Source organism: Sus scrofa, chromosome 14 (assembly GCF_000003025.6).
Source record: "Sus scrofa isolate TJ Tabasco breed Duroc chromosome 14, Sscrofa11.1, whole genome shotgun sequence".
NCBI lineage: Eukaryota > Metazoa > Chordata > Mammalia > Artiodactyla > Suidae > Sus > Sus scrofa.
In genome coordinates this window covers 50,058,069-50,085,022 of record NC_010456.5, presented here as the reverse complement: position 1 = coordinate 50,085,022, position 26,954 = coordinate 50,058,069, and the positions used below count along the sequence as shown (strand labels likewise).

The 26,954-nt window shown below is 50.3% G+C and overlaps 2 protein-coding genes across 4 annotated transcripts in view; both read right to left on the bottom strand.

Moving 5' to 3' along the window:
• MAPK1 (mitogen-activated protein kinase 1) overlaps nucleotides 1-1,944 on the bottom strand; it is an 82,450-nt gene extending 80,506 nt beyond the window's left edge. Inside the window, exon 1 of one of the 2 annotated variants that reach the window (XM_021071922.1) lies at nucleotides 1,178-1,944. In XM_021071922.1, coding sequence (XP_020927581.1) covers nucleotides 1,178-1,920 — 743 coding nt within the window. In that variant the 5' untranslated portion in view covers nucleotides 1,921-1,944. 2 annotated transcript variants of the gene reach the window in all.
• Nucleotides 1,976-26,954, bottom strand: part of PPM1F (protein phosphatase, Mg2+/Mn2+ dependent 1F) — a 42,436-nt gene continuing 17,457 nt past the window's right edge. Inside the window, exons 7-8 of one of the 2 annotated variants that reach the window (XM_021073287.1) lie at nucleotides 26,078-26,171; nucleotides 1,976-2,109 (exon numbers count right to left, since the gene is read on the bottom strand). In XM_021073287.1, coding sequence (XP_020928946.1) covers nucleotides 1,997-2,109; nucleotides 26,078-26,171 — 207 coding nt within the window. In that variant the 3' untranslated portion in view covers nucleotides 1,976-1,996. Of the gene's footprint in view, nucleotides 2,110-21,695; nucleotides 25,059-26,077; nucleotides 26,172-26,954 lie in introns of those variants that run through there. The other variant, XM_001926857.5, reaches the window with a different exon arrangement.

Genomic DNA, 26,954 nt, shown 5'->3' with positions numbered 1-26,954 from the left:
TTTAGTTGAATGACCTTAGGAATTGGCTTTACCAGAAATACTTTCTCATCTGAAAGATCTCACAGCCCTTCCCTCCCACCAGCTGACTATTCAAATAAAATGAGATAATATATCTAGCACAGTACCTGCCACGCAGCATTCAGTATTAGTTTTTTTCCTTCGTTCAACACAAAAGACACTCACAAGATTTAGGTATAAGGGAGTCCACACCTGCACAAGTCTTCATCAGCACAAGACAGCTAGTTAGTACTAATTTAAAAAAAAAAAAAAAACGAAAAAAAAACACCGTCACCTCCACTCCACAAACGTTTCTGAGGGATCTGCATCAAGACGAGGGAACCAGCATGTGACACTGCAAGAACTCCACCAGGACTGCATACATATTGACCACTAAAGCATTGACAGTAAAAGTCCACAATAATTGTGCTAAAACGTCTGGATGCCTTTATGCTGGTAATAGAGTTCAAGCGAGATAAAGGAAAAAGAAGCCAATTTAGGCCCAACTCCAAATGACTCCTTAATAAATCAAGAGAGGGATGCTGGTTTATCTTTCCTAAAACGCGGACAGTACGATATTAAAACCCATTTAAAAACTTCATCAAGAATGAAATATGCCAAAACAAACATTGACGCCACTAATGCTTTTTCAAAAGCCTGCGCAGGAGAGCACCGCTGGCACCACCGAAGGTATCTGATGAAAGCCGTGCGTGGAAAACGCAGGCGAGGGAAGGAAAATAACAGACGGTCATTTCGGGGCGGGGCACACACGCCGCGGCCGCCGCCGCCAGCATCTGAAGGAATTCGCGGCTTCCCACCCCGGCGCGAAGAGCAGGCCGCGCGGCGCACACCCAGGCCGGGGAGGGGGGCGGGGGGGGCGGAGGGGGCCTAGGTTCCCGGGCCGGGGTCCTGGATCCAGTGTCCACCCCCCGCCCCCTCCCCGCGCCGAGCAACGCCCCAGCCCGACCAGCCCCGCCCCGACCGAGGCCCCGCTGCGGTTGGCGGCGCAGCGGGCCTGGGTCGGAGGTCGGAGGTCCGGGTTGGGGTAGGGGCTGGGTCCGCGTCCGGGGTCGGGGTCAGGGTCGGGGTCCGGAGAGCAAGCGGGGCAGCAGCGGTGAGCCCGGCTGGGGGGGAGGGGAGGGCGGCGGGCGCGGCCAGGCCGCGGGGCATGGACACTCACCACACCATGCCGTAGGCGCCCTCGCCGATGTAGGAGAGGTTGGTGTAGCGCGGCCCCACGTCGAACACCTGCCCGCGGACCATCTCGGGGCCCGCGCCCGCCGCCGCCGCCGCCATGTTGGCTGCCGGGCCGCCGCCGCCGCCGCCGCACTGGGCTCGATGCTCCGCGGCCGCTGCTCGGCCCACGCTGCACCAACGGGGAGACCGCGCCCCAGCCGCTGCAGCCGCCGCCGCTGGCCGGGAAGAATCAGTGAGGGACCCGCTCGGGAGAGGTAGATAGCCACCGACCGCTCGTACCGACTGCCCGCCTGACTGACTGACGGGCGGGCCGGCGGGCGGAGGGAGGGGCGCGCGCCGAGGAGGGCGCCGGGGCAGGGCCGTAGGCGTGAGCGCGGATTGGCTCCCGCGGCCTGGGGGCAGGGCTGCGCGGCCGGCGGAAGAGGCGCGTTGGGGGCGGAGCACTGCAGCGGCGGGGCGGGGCGCGGTCACGTGCGCTCGCGGGAGGCGGCGGGGAAACGCTGAGGACTCCGAGGCGGGGCGAGCTTGCGGGGCCGAACGGGCGGGGCAGCGGGCCGAGAGAAGCTCCGGGCGGCTCCCTCCGAGTAGGAGCGCGACCGGGGCGGATTCCCCCCGCCCCCGCGCGCCGAGCCAGGTTTGTGAGAGTCCGGGGCCCATACAGATTAGAGGCCTCGAGACCCGCACAGAAGCCGGAAGGGTGACCGAGACCGAGAGAGATATTTGCATCCTGAGAAAGTGTGAAACCCAGAGTGGGAGGCGGAGACAAGAAGCCCGGACGCGGCCCGCTCCGGCAGAGGCTCGTTCAACAAGTGTCACCGCGTTCCTGCGCGTCCACCCTCCTCGAAGCTACCCTCCAGGAGATGATGGATGGACGGTCGATGGATCTGAAGGAAGACTCAAGTTGTCTGCGAAGTACTGCGAAGAAAAGGAGAGCAGAGTAAGGGGTTCGGGAGTAGTGGGTTGAGACCCTGAGAAAAACACTGAGATTCAGAGACTGGCACCCAAGTTGGTACAGATGGGCAGGATCTTACCCAGGTAGAAACGCGAAAAAAACAAGTATTAACATCTAGAGAAAACGAGTTAGACGCACTGAGGTTCAGAGATTGTCACAAAAATGGAAAAGAATGTATATATGTATAACTGAATCACTTTGCTGTATAGCAGAAATGAACACAACATAAATCAACTGTAACTTTAATAGTCACAAACACCAGAGGTTGAAAATAAAAGGCAGAATCTTGAAGCAGGTGAATTCGATAAACAGCTAAGACAATGAGACAGAAGATGATCCAGCCCTTGCTTCTGAGCCACTTCATTGGAGTCACCTGCGTCGTCTTGGAAAGGGGACTAAGGGTGGGAAATTCTGCGTCCTGATTGTCTGACACTGTGATCCAGAAAGCCTGGACTTCCAGTCATCAACAAAGATCAACTAGACAGTCTTGAAGATGAATAAGCAAAAGAGAAAAAAATCCTCTGGGGAAAAAAAAAAACATGTGGCATATGAGAAAATAAATAAAGGGCTACAGCCAAAAAGTACTCTTTTGAAATATGTTTAGTCCATAAAGTAGAACCCAACACCTGATTCTTATTCCTTTTTTTTTTTTTTTTTTTTTTTTGTCTTTTTGCCTTTTCTAGGGCCACTTCCCACGGCATGTGGAGGTTCCCAGGCTAGGGGTCTAATCAGAGCTGTAGCCACCGGCCTATGCCAAAGCCACAGCAATGCAGGATCCTTAACCCACTGAGCAAGGCCAGGGATCAAACCCTCAACCTCAGGGTTCCTAGTCAGATTTGTTAACCACTGAGCCATGACAGGAACTCCCTGATTCTTGATTAAAAGAAGAACTTGCATCTTTTAAAGGACAGGCCAAGATAAATAGAGGGTACCATGAAATTAAAACCACAATAGCCAAAGTAAAAGCAATGGTTGGAGCTGTAATAAGCAGACTTAACAGTGTAGAAGAGCAAGTCAGCAGGATAGGAGACGACTATGAGAAAAAGCTGGTGATGAAATTCTTTAAGAAGAAAATGTACAAGAGAACAAACACCACAAAGTCAAACTACAGGCACCCCCTCCCCAAAGAAGACAGAGCAAATCACTTAGAGGCAATAACTTACAGTAAAAGAAAACCTGCCTTAATGTCTAAAAAGATCTGTGGTGTTGGAGTTCCCTGGTAGCCTAGCAGTTAAGGACCTGGCATTGTCACTGCTGCAGCTCAGGTCACTGCTGCAGCAAAGGTTTAATCTCTGGCCTGGGAGCTTTTGTATGCTGCGGGTGCAACCAAAAGGATCTAGGATGGACATGGAAAATTGAGTTCTCTGAATCCAGAAAAAATAAATAAGCAGAAAACTTCAAGACATGATCTGGAAAAGTTCGGAAACGTCAGCAATAAAGAACAAGCACAATGTATAATCAGGACAAAGAGATTGTTTATTTAAAAAGCTAAAAACTGGGAGTTCCTGTGGCTCAGTGGGTTATCAACCCGACTAGTATCCATGAGGATGTGGGTTTGATCCCTGGCCTTGCTCAGTGGGTTAATGATCTGGCATTGCCGTGAGTTGTGCTATAGGTCGCCTACATGGCTTGGATCTGGCATTGCTGTGGCTGTGACATAGGCCCGCAGCTGCAGCTCCAATTTGAAACCTAGCCTGGGAACTTCCATATGCTGAAGATGAGGCCCTAAAAAGCAAAAAATAAAATTTTTAAAAATTAAGCTAAAATGTTTTTCTTCAGATTCCTATGTAGCAATTAAGTGCCAAGGAAAAAGGAACAAGATTAGCAGCACTCAGACAGGGTACTTGTAACTATTCTTAATGGTTTGGTTTAGTTCCCACCAATGCCTCAATTCCTCCCAGGTCTTTTTCTTTTTTTTTTGGCCATACCTGTGGTATGCAGAAGCCAGACGGGGATCAAACCCCCACCACAGCAACACCACCACCAAATCCTTAACCCCTAGGCCACCAGGGAAGTCCCTTACCAGGTCTTTTTTTTTTTTTTTTAGCTATTTCTTGGGCCGCTCCTGCAGCATATGGAGGTTCCCAGGCCAGGGATTGAATCGGAGCTATAGCCACCGGCCTACACCAGAGCCACTGCAAGGCAGGATCTGAGCCGCGTCTGCGACCTACACCACAGCTCACGGCAATGCCAGATTGTTAACCCACTGAGCAAGGGCAGGGACTGAACCCACAACCTCATGGTTCCTAGTTGGATTCGTTAACCACTGCACCACGACGGGAACTCCCCTTACCAGGTCTTTAACTGTCATGCAGAATCTCTGGTCAGCCCCATGTCAGATCCTAAAGGTGATTCAACTCTACATCTCCAAACTTCAGGAGTTTGAATCTTGGCTGCTCCACTCACTACCTGTACGACCTTGGCCTCAGTTTCCTCACTCTGAAAGATCACAATAGTACCTATTTCTCTATTGCACAGAATAAATAAGACAACTTATGTAAAGAACCAGCACAGAGTAAGTACCCAATAAATGTTATCTGTTATTGTGATCTGCCCCACCCAAACCTGTTCCTCATCTTGTACCTGTGGAGTGCATCTCCACCCAGATACTCCAGCTGGAAGTTTAGGGATGATCCTTCACAACTCATGTTACCTAGCTCCCAACCCCTCCCCCCACCTGACCCATTGCAAGTGCCTGTAAATTCAAATTCTTTAATATTTCTGAAATCGATGCCACTCAGAATGCGGTCTCCAGGCCAACAGCATCAGCATTATATGGCAGTTTGCTAGGAATGCAGTGTCTCAGGCCCCACCCCAGACCTACTGACTCAGGATCTGCATTTTAACAAGATCCCCAGGGGTTCATGCGCATCTTAAACTTTGAAAAGCACTGTTTTATTTGTCTTTTTAAAGGAGGTATAGGAGTTCCCGTCGTGGCGCAGTGGTTAACGAATCCAACTAGGAACCATGAGGTTGCGGGTTCGGTCCCTGCCCTTGCTCAGTGGGTTAACGATCTGGCATTGCCGTGAGCTGTGGTGTAGGTTGCAGACGCGGCTCGGATCATGCGTTGCTGTGGCTCTGGTGTAGGCCGGTGGCCACGGCTCCGATTAGACCCCTAGCCTGGGAACCTCCATATGCCGAGGGAGCGGCCCAAGAAATAGCAAAAAGACAAAAAAAAAAAAAAAAAAAAAATAAAGGAGGTATAACTGTCATACTACAGTACAGTAGGAGTTCCCTTTGTGGCTCAGTGGTGGCGAGCGCAACTAGTGTCCATGAGGATGTGGGTTCAATCCCTGTCTTTGCTCAGTGGGTTGAGGATCCAGTGTTGCTGTGGGCTGTGGTGTGGGTCACAGACACAGCTGGGATCCAGCATTCCTGTGGCTGTGGTGTAGGCAGAGGACTGCAGCTCTGATTCAACCCCTGGCCTGGGTACTTGCATATGCCAAGGGCGCAGCCATAGACAGACAAAAACAAAACAAAACAAAAAACAGTACATTCGTTTCAGGTGTACAGTGTAATGATTGGATGTTTGTATACACAGAAATGATGCTTACGATAAGTCTGGTTAACATCCTTCACCACACATGGTTACAGAATTTGTAAGGCACTGTTTTATTTTTATTTTTTGGCTTCAGAAATTCCCTAGGTCAGGGGTGGAGCCCTAGCCAAAGCAGAGACCGGAGTCACAGCAGTGACAATGCCAGATCCTTAACCAGTAAGCCACCAGGACTCCTGTAAAGCACTGTTTTAAACATGCGTGCTTCACTGCCGAAGCCATTCTTCTTCCTATAGCCTGCTGCATCACTGCTCACCTTGCCTTACACAGCAGCCTGAAGTCTTCTGCTTCCAGCATTGCCCGTCTCCAGTTGCTTCTCCCTGTACCCAGATCAGTCTTGCCAAAATGAATTTGACCACGTTACACCATTTTTTTTTCTTCTAATTACTATACCCATGGCATATGGGAGTTCCCGGGCTAGGGACTGAATCTGAGAGGCAGCTTCGACCTATACTGGATCCTTTAACCTGAATGGCCCAAGTCGCTGCTGTCACATTCTTAACCCACAGCGCCATGGTAGGAACTCCAGTAATCCTTAGAGCAAGTCTCTAGCTCTAAGGCCTTTGCTGACCCCCCTCTACTCCAGCCCCACGTAACCTGCCCTTACCTTCTGGGCTCCTGCCAGACCAGATGGCTCTCAGTTCCTTCTTGTCTTTCATCCTTGCCATGTACCTCTCTCTCTCTGTAACATGTCCTCTCTTCATTCTTTAGCATTTGTGGATATTTTATTTTATTTTGTCTTTTTAGGGCCACACCCGTGGCATATGGAGGTTCCCAGGCTAGGGGTTGAATCAGAGCTGTAGCCACTGGCCTACGCCACAGCCACAACCACGTAAGATCTGAGCGTGTCTGCAACCTTGCAGACATTTTTTGTTGTTGTTGTCTTTTTGCTATTTCTTGGGCCGCTTCCGCGGCATATGGAGGTTCCCAGGCTAGGGGTCTAATCGGAGCTGTAGCCACCAGCCTATGCCAGAGCCATAGCAACACAGGATCCGAGCCGCGTCTGCAACCTACACCACAGCTCACGGCAACGCCGGATCGTTAACCCACTGAGCAAGGGCAGGGACCGAACCCGCAACCTCATGGTTCCTAGTTGGATTCGTTAACCACTGCGCCACGACGGGAACTCCAACCTTGCAGACATTTTAAAGTCACCACACTATCATGGCATGATGCATCTGGCCACTGACTTTCTCCAGAGAATTTATGATCAGAGTTTGGCTTCACTTGTGGTTTTCGACAGGGAAAGTGCACTGACCAGAACACAGTCCTCATCAGGTCCCGTGGCAATTATGGTTCCCTCTGAGATGGGGTTTAGATACACAGCAGTCTCTGCTGACTCAGGCTGGCAGGAGCCAGGCCCAGGGGGAACCATCATCTAGCTACACTGACAACAACAAATTTCTAGAAGCACAAAGCCAAGAACCTGAGAACGAGGCTCTGGATCACTGTGAGACCACACTAAGCCACTGTCTAAGCCTGAGAGTCTGCAAAGATGGTCAGCTCGCTATCTAGATGTCTTCCTTATTGTCTATTAAGAGTGGGGACAATTCACAGATCTGTAGAATCTTAGAAAACAAGGCACATCTGTTGTATCTGCCTGCCCAGCACTGATCCTTGCTCCTTCTGGCAGCCACAATCCCGTTTTTCTTTGTGAACTGTTCTTCTACACCCACACTGGGTTTGGAGGGCTGGCCCACTGAGGTCAAGGATGAGCATGGGAGGGAGTTCCCTTTGTGGCTCAGCAGGTTAAGAATCTGTCTAGTATCCACCAGGATGTGGGTTTGATCCCTGGCCTCGTTTAGTGGGTTAAGGATCCGGCATTGCTACAAGCTGCTGTGTAGATTGCAGATGCAGCTCAGACCTGGGCGATGCTATGGCTGGGGTATAGGCTGGCAACTACAGCTCCAATTTGACTCCTAGCCTGGCAACTTCCATATGCCACAGGTGTGGCCCAAAAAAGAAAAAAAAAAGCATGGGACCCAGGGCCCCCCAGAGTCACAGACATTGGCTGTCAAAGGATGGGCATGAAGAGCTGTTCCAGGCCAGTGACACTCAGCCCAGACTTGTGCAGAAATAACTGGGAAAGACATGCTCCCTTTCTGCCAGGGCGCAAGGGCAGGGAGTGTGAGTCTGGGGCCAAACACACCATGATGTGAGAATTGCCCTCTGAGAAGAAAGGCGAGATGGAGAAAGCAGAGTCTGGAGAGGGAGACAATTTTCTGATGACATAGTTTGAGGCTGGCTGTATTCAGCTGAGCCTGGACTGTACAGGTTCATGAGACAATCTCTTCTTTAACTGAAGTCAATTTGAAGTAGGAGTCTGTCACTTGAAACCACAAGAGTTTGTGACTAATACACTACCCAACTAACTCCCTTTTCTGTAAAAATTGCTCAGAATCATACAATAAGTCACCAGGACATGAATCAGAAACTCATGAATGATGAAATGAGAGAAAAGAACTGGCAATGAGCCTTGAAACTAGCTAAAGATAGAGAGATAACTGAATAAAAACACCACTCAGTAGAGACTGTTTGATGATGATAAGTTGAAATAATTGTTGTTGTTATGGTAACAAACTCCAAGAGGGAAAAAAAAATTGAGAAAGGATTTTTTTTAAAAAGAGATTTTCACCTCAGATTAATGCAATGAAAACTAGAGAGGAAGAAAGAGGGTTTTTTTAAAAAAAAAAAAAAAGGCAAGGCACTGTCTCTTCTACAGAAAATGAAGAAAAAGTTTGGGGTTTTTTTGTTTTGCTTTTTAGGGTCACACCCACGGCATATGGAGGTTCCCAGGCTAGGGGTCGAATCAGAGCTCCAGCTGCTGGCCTACGCCAGAGCCAAAGCAACGAAGGATCCGAGCCGCATCTGTGACCTACACCACAGCTCATGGCAACGCCAGATCCTTAATTCATTGAGCAAGGCCAGCAATAGAACCCGTAACCTCATGGTTACTAGTCGGATTTGTTTCCACTGTGCCACAATGGGAACTCCAAAAAAAAGTTATTTTTAAAAATTGTATATTTTCATGTCTTTTCAGTATGCAGAGCTGTATGTCTACCTCATAAATTATTACAAGCGGTAAAAGAAAAAAAAAACAAGAGGTAAAAGGAAAAATTAATACAGCAAAAATCAGTTAGCTTGTGGCACAGCAGATTAAAGATCTGGCATTGTCACTGCTGCAGCTAAGGTCACTGTTGTGGCATGTGTTTGATCCCTAGCCCTGGAGCTCACACGTGCTACCAATGAGACCAAAACAAAACAAAACAAAACCAGCCTCCACACAACAAGAATCAGGAGTCTTACCCAGTTCTCATTGTGTCACAATGGGATCAGCAGTGTCTTGGGAGTCCTGGGACGCAGGTTTAATCCTCAACCTGGCATAGCGGGTTAAGGATCCAGAGTTGCTGCACCTGCAGCTTAGGTTCACAGCTGCAGCTTGGATCTGATCCCTGGCCTGGGAACTCCATATACCTCAGGGTGGCCAAAAAAAAAAGAAAACAGAAAGAGGAGTTCCCGTCGTGGCACAGTGGTTAGTGAATCTGACTAGGAAACATGAGATTGCGGGTTCGATCCCTGCCCTTGCTCAGTGGGTTAAGGATCCGGCGTTGCCATGAACTGTGGTGTAGGTTGCAGATGCGGCTCGGATCCTGCGTTGCTGTGGCTCTGGCATAGGCTGGTGGCTACAGCTCTGATTAGACCCCTGGCCTGGGAACCTCCATGTGCCCCGCAAGCAGCCCTAGAAAAGGCAAAAAGACAAAAAATAAAAAATACAAAAAAAAGAAAAAAAATCGAAAGGCTTGTAACCAGAAGTGTACTAGACACTTTTTCCATGTTGTATGTAGAAAATAAATGCCAAGAAATCATAAAAAAATGACATCAAAATACCAGAAAATGAGATTATGGAAAGTTAAAGTAGTTGTAACAAGGGAAATGTAAATAAATAAGAAAAACACAACTAAAATTACTTTATAAAAATAAAATCTCAGATCAGATCAAAGGACAAACTCTGAATATGTACTATTATTAGAAAAGGTGCACCAAAAAATACACATAGAATAAAAAGTCATTGTGAAACCAAATGTACCAAATTACAGAGCAGCATAAAACAGGAAACAGAAATCTTTAGAAATACAAACAGCTAATAGAAACATAGTTATAGTAAAATACACCATACACCGCTATCAGACTGTGATATATAAAATACACAAAAAATAAGAATAAAGATGAATTAAACAACAGAATAAGGCATAAGAATACATACTGAGTTCTACACCTACATAATGAAATAGTTAAAAAGTAACCTACCTTGGGCCACAAAGAGTGTTTATTTTTTTAAGGGCTGCACCCATGGCATATGGACGTTCCCAGACTAGGGTTCCAATTGGAGCTGCAGCTGCTGGCCTGTGCCGTGGCCACAGCAATGCTAGATCTGAGCTGTGTCTTCAACCTACACCACAGCTCATGGCAATGCTGCATCCCTAACCCACTGAGCGAGGCCAGGGATTGAACCCACATCTTCATGGATACTAGCCAGATTCTTAACCTGCTGAGCCACAGAAGGAATTCCCACAAAGAATTTTAATAAATTCAAATAAGCAAACATTGTTCAGGCCAGAGGCAGGAACATACTCTAGGAAGTCTTCAAAATAAGATGGCTTGAAGGGTCATTTTAGTATGAGGCTGAAGGCTGGGCTGCACTGGCATCATTACTATAACACATCATGCTGCCTGAGCAGAGCAGCGGTTACTCCCCTTCTTTCCTGGGTCCCTTTTATCTGTCCATTCCTAAAGGTCAGTGCCCTTTGCTTGCCAGTGAGACACTTTCAGCTGGGCCTTCAGAACAGTGGATCCGCTGGGGTCAGGACCAGGATGAGGCGTCCAGAGTAAAACGTTAGGGAAGCACACACTCTCAGGCTCACGAAGTGCAGCCTCCACCTCTGAGAGCCTGCACCTGCTGAACTGCTGCATCCAAGGTGCCTCGACTGCCTGAGTGGTGGCCCTGCCAAACCAAACTGGTATAGATAGTGAGGACTCTTTCTCACCTGACAGGAGCCCCACAGGTAAGGTTCCCGCTCCTCTTCTCTGCCCTCTGCCTTAATCTGTGCACCAACATTGTCCTCAGCTGGGCAGGGAGATGGCTGCAGCCTTGTAGACTACACACAGGGCCATGTTCAAAGGCAGACAGGGAGGGTCTCTTTGGGAATCTCCTTCTTAGGAGTGAGGAAAGCACCAGCCTCACAGCAGCCTTCCCTGAGGCCCCATGGAGAGGAGTCACCTGCCCACCCCAGCTAATCCTCATCCACCAGAATAAGACTGCTGAGACTGTCTTGGGCCAATCAAGATTTACTCTCAGGGAGCTTCTGTTGTGGCTTAGCAGGTTAGGGACCCAACATTGTCTTGGTGAGGATGTGAGTTCAGTCCCTGGCCTCGCTCAAGTGGGTAAGGATCCAGCATTGCCACGAACTGCAGAGAAGGCTGCAGCTGCAACTCTGATTCAACCCCTGGCCTGGGAACTTCCATATGCCATCGGTTTAGCTGTAAAAAGAAAAAAAATAAATAGATTTATTCTCAGTACCCAGAGGAGGGCCCCCCCAGTCACGTGGGAGAAGGGCAGACACCCCAGGCAAATCAGGGCTCCAGCATCCAGGAAGAAAGAGAATAGGTGGGTGATGGGTGGAGCTATCCTACTCCTCCCCATAACCTACTCCCCCCCCTACCCCCCCCCCCCCCCGCATCATCCTCTCCGCCCAGGGCCCAAGTCTCCCTCTCCAGCCCAAATCGCATACCTCAGCTCTACACTCAAATGCATGACCCCTCCTTACAAATCTCCAGGAATTCCTCACCTGCCCATGACCTGTTTCCTAATTTACCCAAGAGCCCCTCCACCTTTCCAGTTCCCAGAGCCAAAAAATAAACATCTTCCTCAGCCTCCTTTACCAACCCCAACATCCAATTCATGCTGAAATCCTCCTCACTAGATTGCCTAAATAGTGTTTTTTTTTGTCTTTTTTGTTTTTTTGGTCTTTTTGCTATTTCTTGGGCCGCTCCCTCGGCATATGGAGGTTCCCAGGCTAGGGGTCCAATCGGAGCTATAGCCACCGGCCTACGCCAGAGCCATAGCAACGTGGGATCCGAGCCGCATCTGCGACCTACACCATAGCTCACAGCAACGCCGGATCCTTAACGCACTGAGCAAGGGCAGGGACCGAACCCGCAACCTCATGGTTCCTAGTCGGATTCGTTAACCACTGCGCCACGACGGGAACTCCTAAATAGTGTTTTTTTTTAAACAAACTTTTTTATATTTACAAAAAAATTGCAGAGCTACTACAGAGAGTTCCCAATACCCAACACCAAGTTTCCTCTATCATTAACATTTTTTTCTTCTTTTTTTGGCTTGCCTGAGGCATATAGAGTTCCCAGGCCAGGGATCAGATCCAAACTGCAGTTATTACCTAAGCCACAGCTGTGGCAACACTGGACCCTTAATGCACTGTGCCGGGCCAGGAATTGAACCTGTGTCTCAGCACTCCCGAAACACAACAGATCCAAGTGCGAACAGCAGGAACTCCCCTATCACTAACAGTTTATGTTAGTGTGGTACAATTGATGAACCAGTATCACTATATTGTTATTAAGTAAAATCCATACTTTACTGAGATTTCTTTAGTTGTGTTTTTGTTTTTTGGGGGGTTTGGGGCTTTTTTGGCCATGTCCTTGGCATGTGGAAGTTCCCAGGCCAGGGACAGAACCCCCACCAGAGCAGCTATCCAAGCCACTGCAGTGACAATGCTGGATCCTTAACCAATGCTCCGCCAGGAATTCCTTCTTTGTTTTCACCTAAGGACCTTTTTCTGCCTTTTTTTTTTTTTTTTTTTTTTTTTTTAGGACCACACCTGAGGCATATGGAGGTTCCCAGGCTAGGGGTCGAATCAGAGCTGTAGCTGCTGGCCTTCGCCACCACCACGGCAATGTGGGGATCCGAGCCACGCCTGTAACCTACACCACAGCTCACAGCAATGCCAAATCCTTAACCCACTCAGTGAGGCCAGGGATCGAACCCAAGTCCTCATGGATACTAGTCGGGTTCGTTAATCACTGAGCCACGAACCTTACTAAGGACCTTTTTCTGTAAGGACCTTTATATTTATCCATTATGTGGTTGTGACAGCTTCTCAGGATAAGGATAAGGATCTGGCAAGATAAGGATCCGGCGCTGCAGTACAGTGGCGTGGATTCAATCCCTGGCCCTGGAACTTCCACACGTTGCAGGTGTGACCAAAAAAAAAAAAAAAAAAAAAAAAAAAGATAAAAAATAGAAAGAAAAATATATATTATATCTCTATGCTCGCTGCAGCACTATTTACAATAGCCAAGATATGGATGCAACCTAAGTGGCCATCCATAGATGAATGGACAAAGAAGATACAGCAGAAATGGATCCAACTAGTATCCATGAGGATGTGGGTTTGAGAATCTGATTCCTGGACTCACTCAAGGGATAGGGGATCCTGCTTTGCCATGAGCTGTGGTGTAGGTCACAGATGCCTCTCAGATCTGGCATTGCGTGGCTGTGGCGTAAGCCGGCAGCTGTAGCTCTGATTCGACCCCTAGCCTGGGAACTTCCATATGCCACAGCTGCAGCCCTAAAAAGCAAAAAAGAATATACATGCTATAAAATAATTAAGTTATAAATAAATAAGTCATGGGGATGTAACGCACAGTATGGTGATTATAGTTAATTATACTGTATTGCATATTTGAAAGTTGCTAAGAGTGTAAATCTTAAGTGTTCTCATCACAAGATTTTTATCTTTATGTATGGTAACAGATGTTAACTATGTTCACTGTGGTGATTAATTTGTAATGAATACAAATATTGAATCATTATGTCATACGTCTGAAACTAATATGATGTATGTCAATTATATCTCAATAAAAAAAGAACTCCTACAATTCAACAACAAAACTCACAACCCAATTAAAAAATGAGCAAAGGACTTGGATAGATGTCTCTAAAGAAGATATACAAATGGCAAATGAGCACATTAAAAAATGTTCGACATCACTAGTCACTAAGGAAATGCAAATCAAAACCATAATGAGATATCACTTCATACTTACTAGATGGCTATAATTAAAAATAAGGACGCAAACAAACAAAAAAATAAGAAGAGTTGGCCAACATAGGCGCTATTGAAACCCTCGCACCTTACTGATGGGGACAGAAAATGGCACAGCTGCCATAGAAAACAGTTTGATAGTTTCTCAAAAAGTAATAGGATAACTACATCATCCAGCATCCCCACTCCTAGGTATATACCCCAAAGATCTGAAAACAGAAGTTCAATGTTCATAACATTACTTCCTAGAGCCAACATGTGGAAACAACATAAATACCTATCATGTTTGTTCACGTGTTTATCCATGAATGGCTAAACAAAAGTATATACATACAATGGAATATTACCAACCATAAAAATGAACGACGTTCTCATATATTCCACAACAAAGAGCGGCGGCAGTGACAATGCGGGTCCTTAACTTGCTGAGCCACAAGGGAACACCATGGATGAATCTTTAATGCAGTATGCTAAGTGAAATAAGCCAGACATAAAAGGACAAATAGGATCCCACTTATAGAGCTATTAATAGGCAAACTTGTAGTAAGAGCAAGTAGATTAGAGTTACAAGGGTTGGGGGTAGGGTGGAGACGGGGGAGTTATTGCTTAATGGGTAGTGTTTCTCTTTGGGGTGATGACAAAGTTTTGAAAATAGATGGTGGTGATGGTTGCACAACACTGTGAATGTACCACTGCACTGTATACTTAAGTGATTAAAGTTGTAATTTTTTTTTTTTTTTGGCTTTTTAGGGCCACAGTCGCGGCCCATGGAGGTTCCCAGGCTAGGGGCCAAATCGGAGCTACAGCTGCCAGCCTATACCACAGCCACAGCAACTCGGTACCTGAGCCCCATTTGTGACCTACACCACAGCTCATGGCAAAACCGGATCCTTAACCTGAACCCGAAACCTCATGGTTCCTAGTCGGATTCATTTTCACTGCGCCACAACGGGAACTCTTGTTTTTGTTTTGATTTATTGAGAGAAGTAGTGTAGGCCTCTCAGAAGGTGAGAGCAGCCTGGAAGATACACATTCCAGACAGAATTCGGTCCATCTCAAAAGATGGGAGAGTGGCCACCAACTGGTTAGTTTTTAACAGTGTTTTGAGGGGATAGATTTTGGGGGAGTTTCTACGTAGACAACCAGGTCATCTGCAAAGAGAGATAGCTTTTTTCCTTTCTCATCTTTATTTTTTTTTTACATCTGAGGCATGGGATTGGGATTGAACCAATGCCAAGGCAGTGACCTGAGCCGTCACAGTGACATGCTGGAATCTTAATGCATTACCAGAGAACTCATAATGTGTTATTTTTAGGTCTTTTTCTTGCCTTATTGCATGGCTAGGAATTCCATTAGTTGACTTGGTACTTATTGTAAAGAAGAGCTTTCCTTTCTCCTTAATCAATACGGACTTAAGAATTTCTATGTATTTTAGTGGGTTGTAGTCTCTTAACATTATATATATATATATATATATATATATTTTTTTTTTTTTGCCTTTTGTCTTTTTTGTTGTTGTTGTTGCTATTTCTTGGGCCGCTCCCGCGGCATATGGAGGTTCCCAGGCTAGGGGTCGAATCGGAGCTGTAGCCACCGGCCTACGCCAGAGCCACAGCAACGCGGGATCCGAGCCGCGTCTGCAACCTACACCACAGCTCACGGCAACGCCGGATCGTTAACCCACTGAGCAAGGGCAGGGATCGAACCCGCAAACTCATGGTTCCTAGTCGGATTCGTTAACCACTGCGCCACGACAGGAACTCCTTAACATTATATTTTTTTAACTATCCACCTATCTATCTATTTAAGTTTTTTTGGCTGCCTCTCCAGCATGTGGAAGTTCCTGGGCCAGGGATCAAACCCGAGCCACAGCAGTACCCAGAGTGACTGTAATGAAAACATTAGATCCTTAACCCACTGAGCCACACAGGAACTCTCAGGCTTTGTTTTGATTGTTGAGTTGTAGTTCTTCGTATGGTCTGGATATTAATCCCTTATCAGGTGTATGATTTGCAAATATTTTCTTCCATTCCTTTGCCTTTTCTCTTTGTCAATGGTATCCCTTGATTCACAGAAGTTTCTAATTTGATGTACCCCAATTTATCTATTTTTCTTTTGTTGTCTGTGCCTTTGTTGTTATATCCAAGAAATTGTTGCCAGATTCAAAGTCCAGCCATGCTGCCATCTCCAGGGGAAAGGAAAGCAGGGGAGGGAGGTGGAGGAGGGAGACACTGAACCAGGTGCAAGCCAGGGTCCCCCTCCTCCCTCCCCCGTGCCACCTGCCCTGCCTCTTTAGCAGGTGGTCCTCACTGCTCTCCCTGCCCCAGCCTCTTCCTCTGCTTCTTCACTCCTGGCTTTCAAAAGGGTTCCTTTCCTTCATATCTTATGAACTTCAGAAAAAATTACAAAACATTTCATGCTCATTATTACAAATACAAACCGTGCAAAGCCTGTAAAATAAAGCATGAGGGCCAGAGCCAAGAAGCTCTTCCCCTCCACCTCCAAGAGGTACCTGTCTTTCCTGTGCTTTTAAGAACACATTTGTGGGAGTTCCTGTTGTGGCTCAGTGGTTAATGAATCCGACTAGGAACCATGAGGTTGTGGGTTTGATCGCTGGCCTCGCTCAGTGGGTTAAGGATCCAGGGTTGCTGTGAGCTGTGGTGTAGGTCGAAGACACGGCTTGGATCTGGCGTTGCTGTGGCTGTGGTGTAGGCCAGTGGCAACAGTTCTGATTCGACCCCTAGCCTGGGAACTTCCATATGCCACGAGTGTGGCCCTAGAAAAGACAAAAAAAAAAAGAACACATTTGTATATTTGCATAATTATAAATGTGGAAATGGGGTAGTTTGGTATATTTTCATTGGTTTTTTCCTAATCAATCTACCACAATCTTGTGAACAGAAACATTGGAATTTGTTATGAAAGGCACCATAATAAATAAAACTATTAGAAGAGACAGAAAGGTTAAAGAACATGTGAAGAACTAGTCAGATGCCACTTCACATCAACTCTCCCCACTAGGAACAGCCATTTCCCCAAAGATTCTCGGGACATGCTTAAAAGGAGAGGTAGATGAGAACCACAAACAGACACCAGAAAGATCTCAGAAAACTCACAGATATCCACATTTTCCAAAAAGGGAATGACACATATGTTATCAATCCTCTTGTTCACTGGAAAAAATAAGGAAGGAATGACAACAAACAATTGGTGAAAACTTAGAAAAAACAAGGGTTTACTAGCAGCATATAATAGTTGACCCAGGAGTTCCCGTCATGGTTCAGTGGAAACAAATCTGAATAGTATCCATGAGGAGGCAGGTTTGATCCCTGGACTCGCTCAGTGGGTTAAGGATCCAGCGTTGCCATGAGCGGTGGTGTGGCCACAGGTGCGGCTCAGATTCCGAGCTGCTGTGGTGTAGGCTGGCAGCTGTAGCTCTGATTCAACCTCTAGCCTGGGAACCTCCATATGCGGTGGGTGCAGCCCTGAAAAGACAAAGTAATAATAATAATAATAATGGTGGACCCAGGAAAAGTTTTTGTATTAAATACCCATGATATTAACTCATGGGTATTTAATGGTGGGAGAAATGGGTGAACTGCTTTTTTTTTTCTTTTTTTTCTTTTTGCTTGTTTGTTTAAATAAACTGAATAATTTATAATAAAATGGTAAAAAAGTTTTTTTTAAATGCACCTTAATTTGTCCTTTTACCCACAGACCTCCTTTTCCAAGATGACTTATTTGTGTGGATGCCCTTCTCAGCAATTTCTCTGGAGGGGTGGGCAGAGCGCTCTCATGCCCCTCCCCTCCCAGAGCAGAGGGCTCTTCTGAGACCTGAGAGCAGTTGCACATAGTGTGGGGGTCTCGTCATTGCTGTAGAACCAAGAACAGACCGCAGTTCTGCGTCCCGGGACCCTGGCAGCCCCCGCCACCCCAGGGGCAAAGGCCCCACCTGCTCCACCTTGACCACCTCGATGGTGACCTTCCAAAGCAACCAACTCCTCAGCTCTTGAGATCCAAGAATTCAGAGCGTGTTTAGGACTAATTGCCAGCACACACAGTTGGGAACTACACCCCACCCCCACCCCATGGCATGTAGAGGTTTCTGGGCCAGGGATCAAACCTGCGCCACAGCAGTGACCTTAGCGGTTGCAGTGACAATGACCAATCCTTTCCCTGATGCACCATCAGGGAATTCCCGGATTTCCTTATTTCCCTCTATTTAAGCTTCCTAAAATTATTTGGGGAGAGCATTTTCAAACACTAAGAGTCCACCCTGTTCATGACTCTAGCTGGGGATCTAGGCTGTTCCATATTTGGTTACAAGAACAGTGACTCCCCTGGTCATCCCTTAGTCACTGTCCACGCCTCCTGTGGTACACAGTGACCAGATGTCCTGGTGTTTCCTATTGTCTCATCTCAGTCATTATTAGAGCCCTCACTTAATCTTAGCAGGGCCACCGTTTGGACACAATGGTGACAACACTGAGTCCTTAACCACTAGGCCACCAGGGCATTCCCAAGGGGCATTTTTTTAGGGTTCCACTTACAGCAGCATAGGGAGGTTCCCAGGCTAGGGGTCCAATCCGAGCTGTAGCTGCCGGCCTACACCACAGCAACTCCTGACCCAAGCCATGTCTGCAACCTACACCACAGCTCATAGCAACATCAGATCCTTAACCCACTGAGCGAGGCCAGGGATAGAACCCACATCCTCATGGATGATAGTTGGGTTGGTTAACTGCTGAGCCATGACAGGAACTCCTTAAGAGGCATTTTTTAATCTTTTTAGGGCCACACCCACAGCATATGGAAATTCCCAGGCTGGGGTTGAATCAGAGCTGTAGCTGTCGGGCTACACCACAACAACACCATATTCAAGCCACATCTGTGACCTACACCACAGCTCACAGCAACACTGGATCCTTAAACCAATGTGCAAGGCCAGGGACTGAACCTGCATCTTCATGGACACTAGTCGGGCTTGTTACTACTGAGCCACCACAGGAACTCTGCTTTTTCTTTTTTTTTTGTCTTTTTTCCATTTCTTGGGCCGCTCCTGCGCATATGGAGGTTCCCAGGCTAGGGGTCGAATCAGAGCTGTAGCCACTGGCCTATAACAGAGCCACAGCAACACGGGATCCGAGCCGCGTCTGCAACGTACACGACAGCTCATGGCAACGCCAGATTGTTAACCCACTGAGCAAGGGCAGGGACTGAATCCGCAACCTCATGGTTCTTAGATTCGTTAACCACTGCACCACGACAGGAACTCCCTGAACTCTGCTTTTTCTTTTTCTTTTTTTTTTTTTTTTGTCTTTTTGTTATTGTTGTTGTCGCTATTTCTTGGGCCGCACCCGCGGCATATGGAGGTTCCCAGGCTAGGGGTCTAATCGGAGCTGTAGCTACCGGCCTACGCCAGAGCACAGCAACGTGGGATCCGAGCCGCGTCTGCAACCTACACCACAGCTCACGGCAACGCCGGATCATTAACCCACTGAGCAAGGGCAGGGATCGAACCCGCAAACTCATGGTTCCTAGTCGGATTCGTTAACCACTGCGCCACGACGGGAACTCCCTGCTTTTTCTTTATGATTTTTTTTGGAGGGAGGGGCGATGCCTGCCTGTGGCATGTGGAAGTTCCCTGGCCAGGGCTCAAACCCAAGCCACAGCAGTGACAATGCTGAGTCCTTAACCCACTGAGCCACCAGGGAACTCCCAAAAGGCTTTATTTTTAAGCTTCATTTCTAAACACTTTTGTTGGTTATTTTGTTCCACACCCAAAACCAAATCTTGTTTCTCCTCGGAGTTCCTGTCATGGCTCAGCAGAAACTAACCAGACTAGGAACCACGAGGTTGCAGGTTTGATCCCTGGCCTCACTCAGTGGGTTAAGGATCTCGTGTTGCTGTGGCTGTGGTGTAGGCTACAGCTCGGATTCGACCCCTAGCCTGGGAACCTCCATATACTGCAGGTGCAGCCCTAAAAAGCAAAACAAAACAAAAAAAACTCTTGTTTCTCCTCTCTCTTCCAAGTTTTGTTATACTGTCATATTGCTTTTACAATTTAAGGAAGGAGGGGAGGAATTCCTGCTGTGGCGCAAAGGGATGGGCAGTGTTTCTACAGCGCCAGGACAAAGGTTCGATCCCCGGCCTGGCACAGTGAGTTAAGGATCCCACGTTGAATTGGGATAAATTCAAGGGCTTCAGTAGACTTTGTAAGGGAGTAGGTTGTGCTGCTCTCGGAATTTCTTTAGTACAATAAAGGCACATCATTTTTTAAGCAAGCTGCAAGAAACCACCAACATGCACTGTGCCACAGCTGCGGTTTAGGTTGTAGCTGCAGCTCAGATCTGATCCCAGGCCTGGGAACTACATGTGCTGAGGGATGACCAAAAAAAAAAAGGGGGGGGAGGGAGGAGAAAAAGGGGGAGGGGGAGAGAAGGGAGGAGGAAGAGGTGGTCTTTAAGACCACAGTCATAACAACTGGCAGAGACAGTGGTCTGAGGAGGGACCTGCCTGGGCCTAGGGCACCTGGTGGGATCTTCTGCTGGACTGGAGCGGTCCCCAGGCTGCTCTGAGGCTTGACATACTCCTTGGCCTTGGGCGCCCAGATGTTCAGGCGCAAGTCCTTAGAAGCAGATCCAAGATGTGTGGGGCTGGCTGAAGGCTTGCCCTTGACTGGTTCAGAACCAGAGGGGGCAGCTAGGGGCCCCAGGACCCTCTGAAGGGCCCGTGGGGCAGCAGGGAGCTAGTCTTCAGCCCTCCCAACTGGCTCCCCGGGCTAGAGCCCCCACCTGGTGGGCACGAGATCCAGCCCCACTGCCTGCTCCCACCTTCCACCTGGGCAGACTCTGTGTCCTCAGCTTTGGCCTCTGGGTGTAGGTTTGTCCCCAGCTGCAGCCCCCACCCCAGCTGCTGTCCTGCTGGCCTGGTCCTGGTCCAGGTCTGGCAGATGAATGAGGCCCAGCTGCCCCGGGGGCCTTGCAGCCCCATCCCCCAGGCAGGGTGGCTCCTGGTTCCCAGCCCTGTGACTGTGGGGGCGGGGTGTGGGTGCCACCATCTGGCTGCAGAGTTGATTCAGACACGTGAGGCAGCTCATCAGGGAGCAATTAAGACAGCATATACTTAAGGATGCGGGAGCTCAGGGAGGTGGGGGGCGCAGGGGAAACAGATGGGTGAGTAGGTGTGGCCCATTGGGAGGGCCCCCCCCATCATGGTAACAAGGTAGAGACGGATGAAGCTGCCTCCCTTGCTAAGTGGTCTCAGGGAAGGAGACCACTGCCCAGGTTGCCTGGGGGGGGGGCACTGAAAGGCTCACTGTGGGGAAGGGGGTGTGGGAAGGCTGGCATCCAGGGTGGGAGTAGGAGCGGCAGGGACGCCATCCTGGCAAGCTGGCCGAACCACCCCGAAAGCACAAGTACTAGCTCCTGCTCACCTGGGGAGTTCAGGCAGCATTGGAGGCTCAGCAGTACATGTGTGGGGGCTGTTTTCACCTTCCCTGGAGCTCAGCCCTCCTGGGAGCTGCTGACCTGTGGTCTCCCTTTGCCCTACTCCCCTCACCAGGTACAATGGGGGAGTGTCTCCATCCTCAGATCCCCTAGGCCCTGAAGGACTCCTGCGGGCTCCCAGGGGGCCTGACCCCCCTCCCGCCACCCTTGGAGAGGCTCGAAGGGAACAGGCCCTCCTGCTTCTGGTGAGCCTAGAACCCAGAGATGGAGCCAGGTTGGCTAGTGGGCCAGAGAGCCGGTAGGCAGGTCTCTCTTGAATCCATCTGCTCCCTTGGCAAGACTGGCAGATGGTCCCCCAGCAGCTACCACACACACCCTGGATGCCAGAGGACCAAAGAAGAGAAGGCAGGACTCAGTGGTGGGTTTGGACTTGTGGTTTATTGACACCTCGGCCCCAGGGACTTGTCCCTCAGAAGTGGAAACAGCCACCCCGCCTGGAAACAAGAGCCTCTTGCACAGAACACTTCCAGGAAGCCCACTGAGACGTGCACAGATAACGCCTCGAAAGGCTGGAGGTGCTCTGGTAAAGCTGTGGAGCCTCGGCCCTGGGGCTGCAGCCAGAATCAAACTCAAAGCTCAATTTGCACAGGTTTCTATGTGGCTTGGATGGGGGCCAGGCCCAGGGGTGGGCTGTGTGCCCGCCCTGGGGTTACTGCTGAGGTGCCCAGGACACCCAAGTCCACAGTGGACTTCCAGCCACAGGAGAAGGGGCAAGGCAGGGCTGCATGCTGGCCCAGGGAGGGCAGGGGTCTTCGGAAGCCAATCTAGCACACCAGAGGGTTTGGGGTTCTCCTGTGGGGCCTCCCCCACCCCACTGCTCTTCCTCCCAAAACACACCCATTTCCTAATCCTGGATGCTGAAGCTGGGCTGGGTGAAGTTTGCCCCTGGGATTTCAGCAGGTTGGGGGCTTGACCCTGGAGGGCTGGCACCTGGTGCCCTCCCTGGGCCTCCCCAATCCCTGCCAGCTGGGATCAGCCCCACTTGTACCAGCAGGGCCACAGGACTCCGGCTTTGTATCCCATATAAAGCAGGCACTGGCATTAGGAGCTCGATTCTTTCCCAGCCCACTTCACGTTAAGAATAGTCACTAATAACCCTTAATCACCTCACCCTGCTGCAGGGGAGGGGCCCTTGGCACTGCACTGGCAGCATCTCCCCAGCAGGCCCGGCTGGCCTCGAGGCCCGGAAATTCCAGAAATCCAGGCGTTGCTGCAGACTCAGTGCCACTGTGTCCCGCAGAGAGGACACTGAGGTCCAGGGAGGCACAAAGACAATGACTATGACAAAGCTAGGGCTTGGAAAGGTTTCCAGACCAGGCCGAAGGTGCCCAGTTGGGAGGAAGAGGGGCTCTGTGCCCAGGTTTGGCACAATCCAGCCCCCTGTGGAGGGAGGACAGCGTTTCCTTGCCCCTGGGCTGTGAGGGGACCTCTGGCCCCCAGAAGGCAGGGCCTTCAGGTTAAATGGAGCAAATCTCTGAACTGCTGTGACCACATTAAAGATGCTTTTTAAACAGAGCTCTGGAGCGAGGCACTGACCACAGCTGGGAGTGGAAATGCTAAGGCTGCAGGTGGCGTCCCCACCCCCAAGGGCTCCTTCCTCTCTTGCTGGACAGTGGACTGGCCTCAGGAGAGGCTCTCACACTGCCCCTACCCTGGTCCCCTGGCGCCAGCTCCTGCACAGCTCATCCAGGCCCACTGCTGGGAGTGGACTCTGATCACCCCCATGGGGCCCCACAGCCACTGGCACTAAGCTTCCTCCCCTGCCCAGTCCCACAAGCCCCCAAGGGGCATCCCTGAAGCCTCACTAAGCCACCTGCTGCCCTTCCTAGACCTGCCACCAGAGACCCCTCTCCCCAGGGGTCCAGGCCTGCAATTTCAAGTCCACACATAATCATATCTGTCCCACTGGACATGAGCAAACCTGTGTCACTGTGTCCTGAGGCCTCTGAGCTTCACAGGCAGGTGGGCTGCAGGCAGAGCAAGGCAGCAGAGGCTGCCACCCTCAGGGCCAAAGGAGGGGCTGCAGCAGGCAGGCAGCTCAGGCTTCCGGTGGCAACCACCACCTCCTCCAAATGCAGCCAGAGACCCACAGGCTGCCTCTGCCTTGCAGAGCCCCTTAAGCGTACTTGCAGGTGAAACCAATTCAGTGACCAATAGGCAAGACCTTCTGGAATATTCCACACAGCAGCAAGGACCCGCTTGATCACGGAGCTTAGTCCCTCAGCCTGGGGTCCAGTCAGAGATGTGAGTGGTAGGGCCGAGACGGGTGCGGAGGCAAGCAGGGCTGCGGCCACCTGATTCTGGCCCTGCAGTCCAGCCCAGACCACTTGGCCCAGCTCTCACTCTCATTGGCACATCACAAAGGCAGAAAGAACTCTTGCAGGAAGAATTCTGGCCAAAATCCAGCCACTATGACAAAATAAATCCTGCTTTTGTAACAACTTAAACATGCTATCAGAATCGGTCACAGGCCTGGCAGTTGCAGCCTTGCCTAAAGCTGTTTAAGGCACTTGAATGGCTTATTGACACCACCTGGAAAAGTGTTTGTTTAAATCCTGACTTGGGAAAAAAAATTCAGTAATACTGCAAAAGACACTTCTCAAAAAAAAAAAAAAAAAATCAATACTTAAGTCTTCTAAAGAATAAAATAAATGCTGAGCTCTATTTAAGTTATATGACACAATAGGTCCTCTTGGCACTGACATAACAAGGACAGAACCTGAAATACTGCTTCTGAATTACACTTTTCCCTGGAAAAAAAAAAAGACCACAAACAAGACACACTTGTCTTTGTCTGAACATCCCCTCCCTGGTGCACCATGGGCAATGGGGACCAGGGAAGTCACTGATGCATGGGCACTGCTGATAGGACCCCTCCCTTGCCCAGGAGGCCCCCCTCACATACTCTGGGAAGCCACCTGGCTTGGCCAGGACCCACCAGGCACCAGGACCTGCCAGGCACATCTGTCCATATATGCCTCCCAGTCACCGCAGTGAGGGGTGGGTGAGAAATCTTTGCTGGGTGCCCAGGGTGCCTGAAAATGTCTGTGGTTCCTGGTTCTGCCTGAGTGTCCCCTAGGTAGCGTCCTGCTGCTCTGTGCACATGCCAGGTGTCTTTGGTCTGGTCCCATCCCTGCCTGATGGGGCACAAAGCCTGTCTACTTGCTGGGCCCCATCCCATTCTGGGGCTTCCTTTGGAGATCCTGCCATCCCACCGCCTGCTGTGAGCAGGGCGTGCCACCCTCGGCAGTCACCAGGATGGCCAACGCAAGCAGGGGACAGAGAGGCACATGGGGAACGTGCTTGGGTGGTGGCGCCTGCCCACCTCCTGCCAGGTCCTAAGGCATCTGAGGTGGGAATCACGGGGTGGGGAGCCTGGACCTCCTAGCTTCTGGGGGCAGCTGGGGTCTCTGGCTCAGAGAGGCCCGCCCCCCGGGCCCCACCCTCCAGTAGGTCTCGGGGGTCCCTGAGGAAGACCACCATAACCGTGATGTTGTCGTGGGAGCCCCGCTCTCGGGCTGCAGCCACCAGCTCCTCAGCCACGCGCTGCCCACTGCCCTCCTGCCCGACCAGGTGGCTCTGCACAAGGCCAGCCACCTCCTGGTGAGGGACCACATCAAAGAAGCCATCGCAGGCCAACAGCAGGTAATCCTCAGAGCCCGTCAGCTCCCGCGAGGCTGCGTCCGCCTCCCCAGACACGTAGGGCTTCTGGAAGACGTCCCCTGGGCATGGAAAGAGTTGTGAGGGCCGCACCCCTGCTGCTCCCCCAGGCCTGGGGCTCCCTGCCGCCACCCCGCCTCCAGCGCCTGGCTCAATGAGGCAAGGATACAGGGTGAAAAGGTTTCGTGCAGGGCCAAGTGCTCCAAAGGGACAAGGCAGGGCAACATGGCAGATTCACTGACTCCCAAGGGCAGGGTCAGAATCCAGCAAGGCCAGGTCAGCCCCCCGTAACAGCTGTCTTGCTTCAGAGGGGACCACAGGCTGAGGACATTGTCTGCTCTGTGGCCCTGGCCACCCACGCCAGTCCCCCAGGCTCTCCTCCACATCTAATGGGCACCTCAACAGAGTTCCAGACACTGTCTCCCGCCCACCTGCTCCCATCTCCCCACCACCCAGCCTGGTTCCCGGAGGACTCTTGCCCCAATGCCACCCTCTGCTTCTCTTCTGCTCAGGCCTCACCCAAGAGCTCCCCACCAGTCCCCACCCCGGCTGTGGCCCCGAGTCACGCAGCTGCCCAGCAGTCCCCTCTTTTTTGAATAGGCGGGCCCTCCCAGCCTCCACACCCCTCCACCCCAGTGCCCAGTGGCAAGGAAGGCCCAGAACACTTCAGGAGGCTGGGAGGGGCCACACTTCAGGGGTGGTGGGGAGGGAGCGATTTCTCAGCACCAGGAGGGAGGTCTGTGTCCCAGACTGAGGATGGGAGGGGGTATACTGCTGTTTGTACTCATTTTTTAAGATAGAAAAAAAGTCACCAGCATGAAAGGGGGGTAGGGGAGAATAAGCCTCACTTACAGACTAGTTAAACACACATGGTCACTGGCTTAGGGTTTCCTCCTAGACCTCTCTGGGGAGCTGTTCTAACAAATGTAATGCACCCTGCAATCACTTGTGCGGGATGCAAGTCCCTAGGGCGCCTGCACCTGCCTGGGCTACACTCGCCAGAGTCCTTCACAGGCTGACCGACCAGCAGGTGACGCTGCTGCCCCACAGCACTTGGGAGCTGGGCTCCTTGTCTCCTTACCGATGGCTCTGGAGACGGCCAGCGTCCCATTGACTCTCCAGCAATCTACGTGTGACACGAAGCCGCCCAGCGCCTCGATGCGGTCCTTCTCATCCTGTGGAGACAGCCAGGGTGGGTTGGGGCTTGCAGGCAGGTGCCCGTGGTGCTGCCTGAGGAGAGATGCACTGGCTTCCGAGGCAGTGCTGGTGAGGCTGCGAGAAGATATGACTGACCCAAAGGTCCCAAAGACGCATGACCTTGGCAGGAACGACCAAGCAGGTTACTGCACACACAGACAGGGGCCCATCCCTGAGCAGCGATTCGGGTCCAGGAAATGCTCACGGCCGAAAAAAGACATAGAGCCTCGCTCAAGTCAGATATGGGTTCCCAGTTGCCTCATCAGTCACACGGGGATGCTGTCCCTTCCTTATAGGACCAAGTGTGTGGTTCCTGTGGCCACTTGGCAGGGCTGGATGAAAACAGAACCAGGCCCAGAATGGCCTGGAACGAGGTCCTTGTCCTTCTCACCCCACCCCCACCCCCACAAGGGCACTGTCCAGCTCCACAAAAGTGTTCCAGGCCTAAGAGGACAGGACGGGAGTTCCCAAGGTGGCACAGTGGAGATGAATCCAACTAGGAACCATGAGGTTGCGGGTTCCGATTCCTCGATCAGGGGGTTAAGGATCCAGTGTTGCTGTGAGCTGTGGTGTAGGCTGACAACTGAAGTTCCAATTCAAACCCTAGCCTGGGAACCTCCATGTGCCGTGGATGCCGCCCTTAAAAAAAAAAAAAAAAAAGGACAGGAAAGAGGCTGGGTCCAGCCACGAGTTCTAAAAACCACTTAGGTCCCTTAAATTGCCCTGAAGAAGAGGTTTCCCAGATGTCAAGCGCCCCTGCC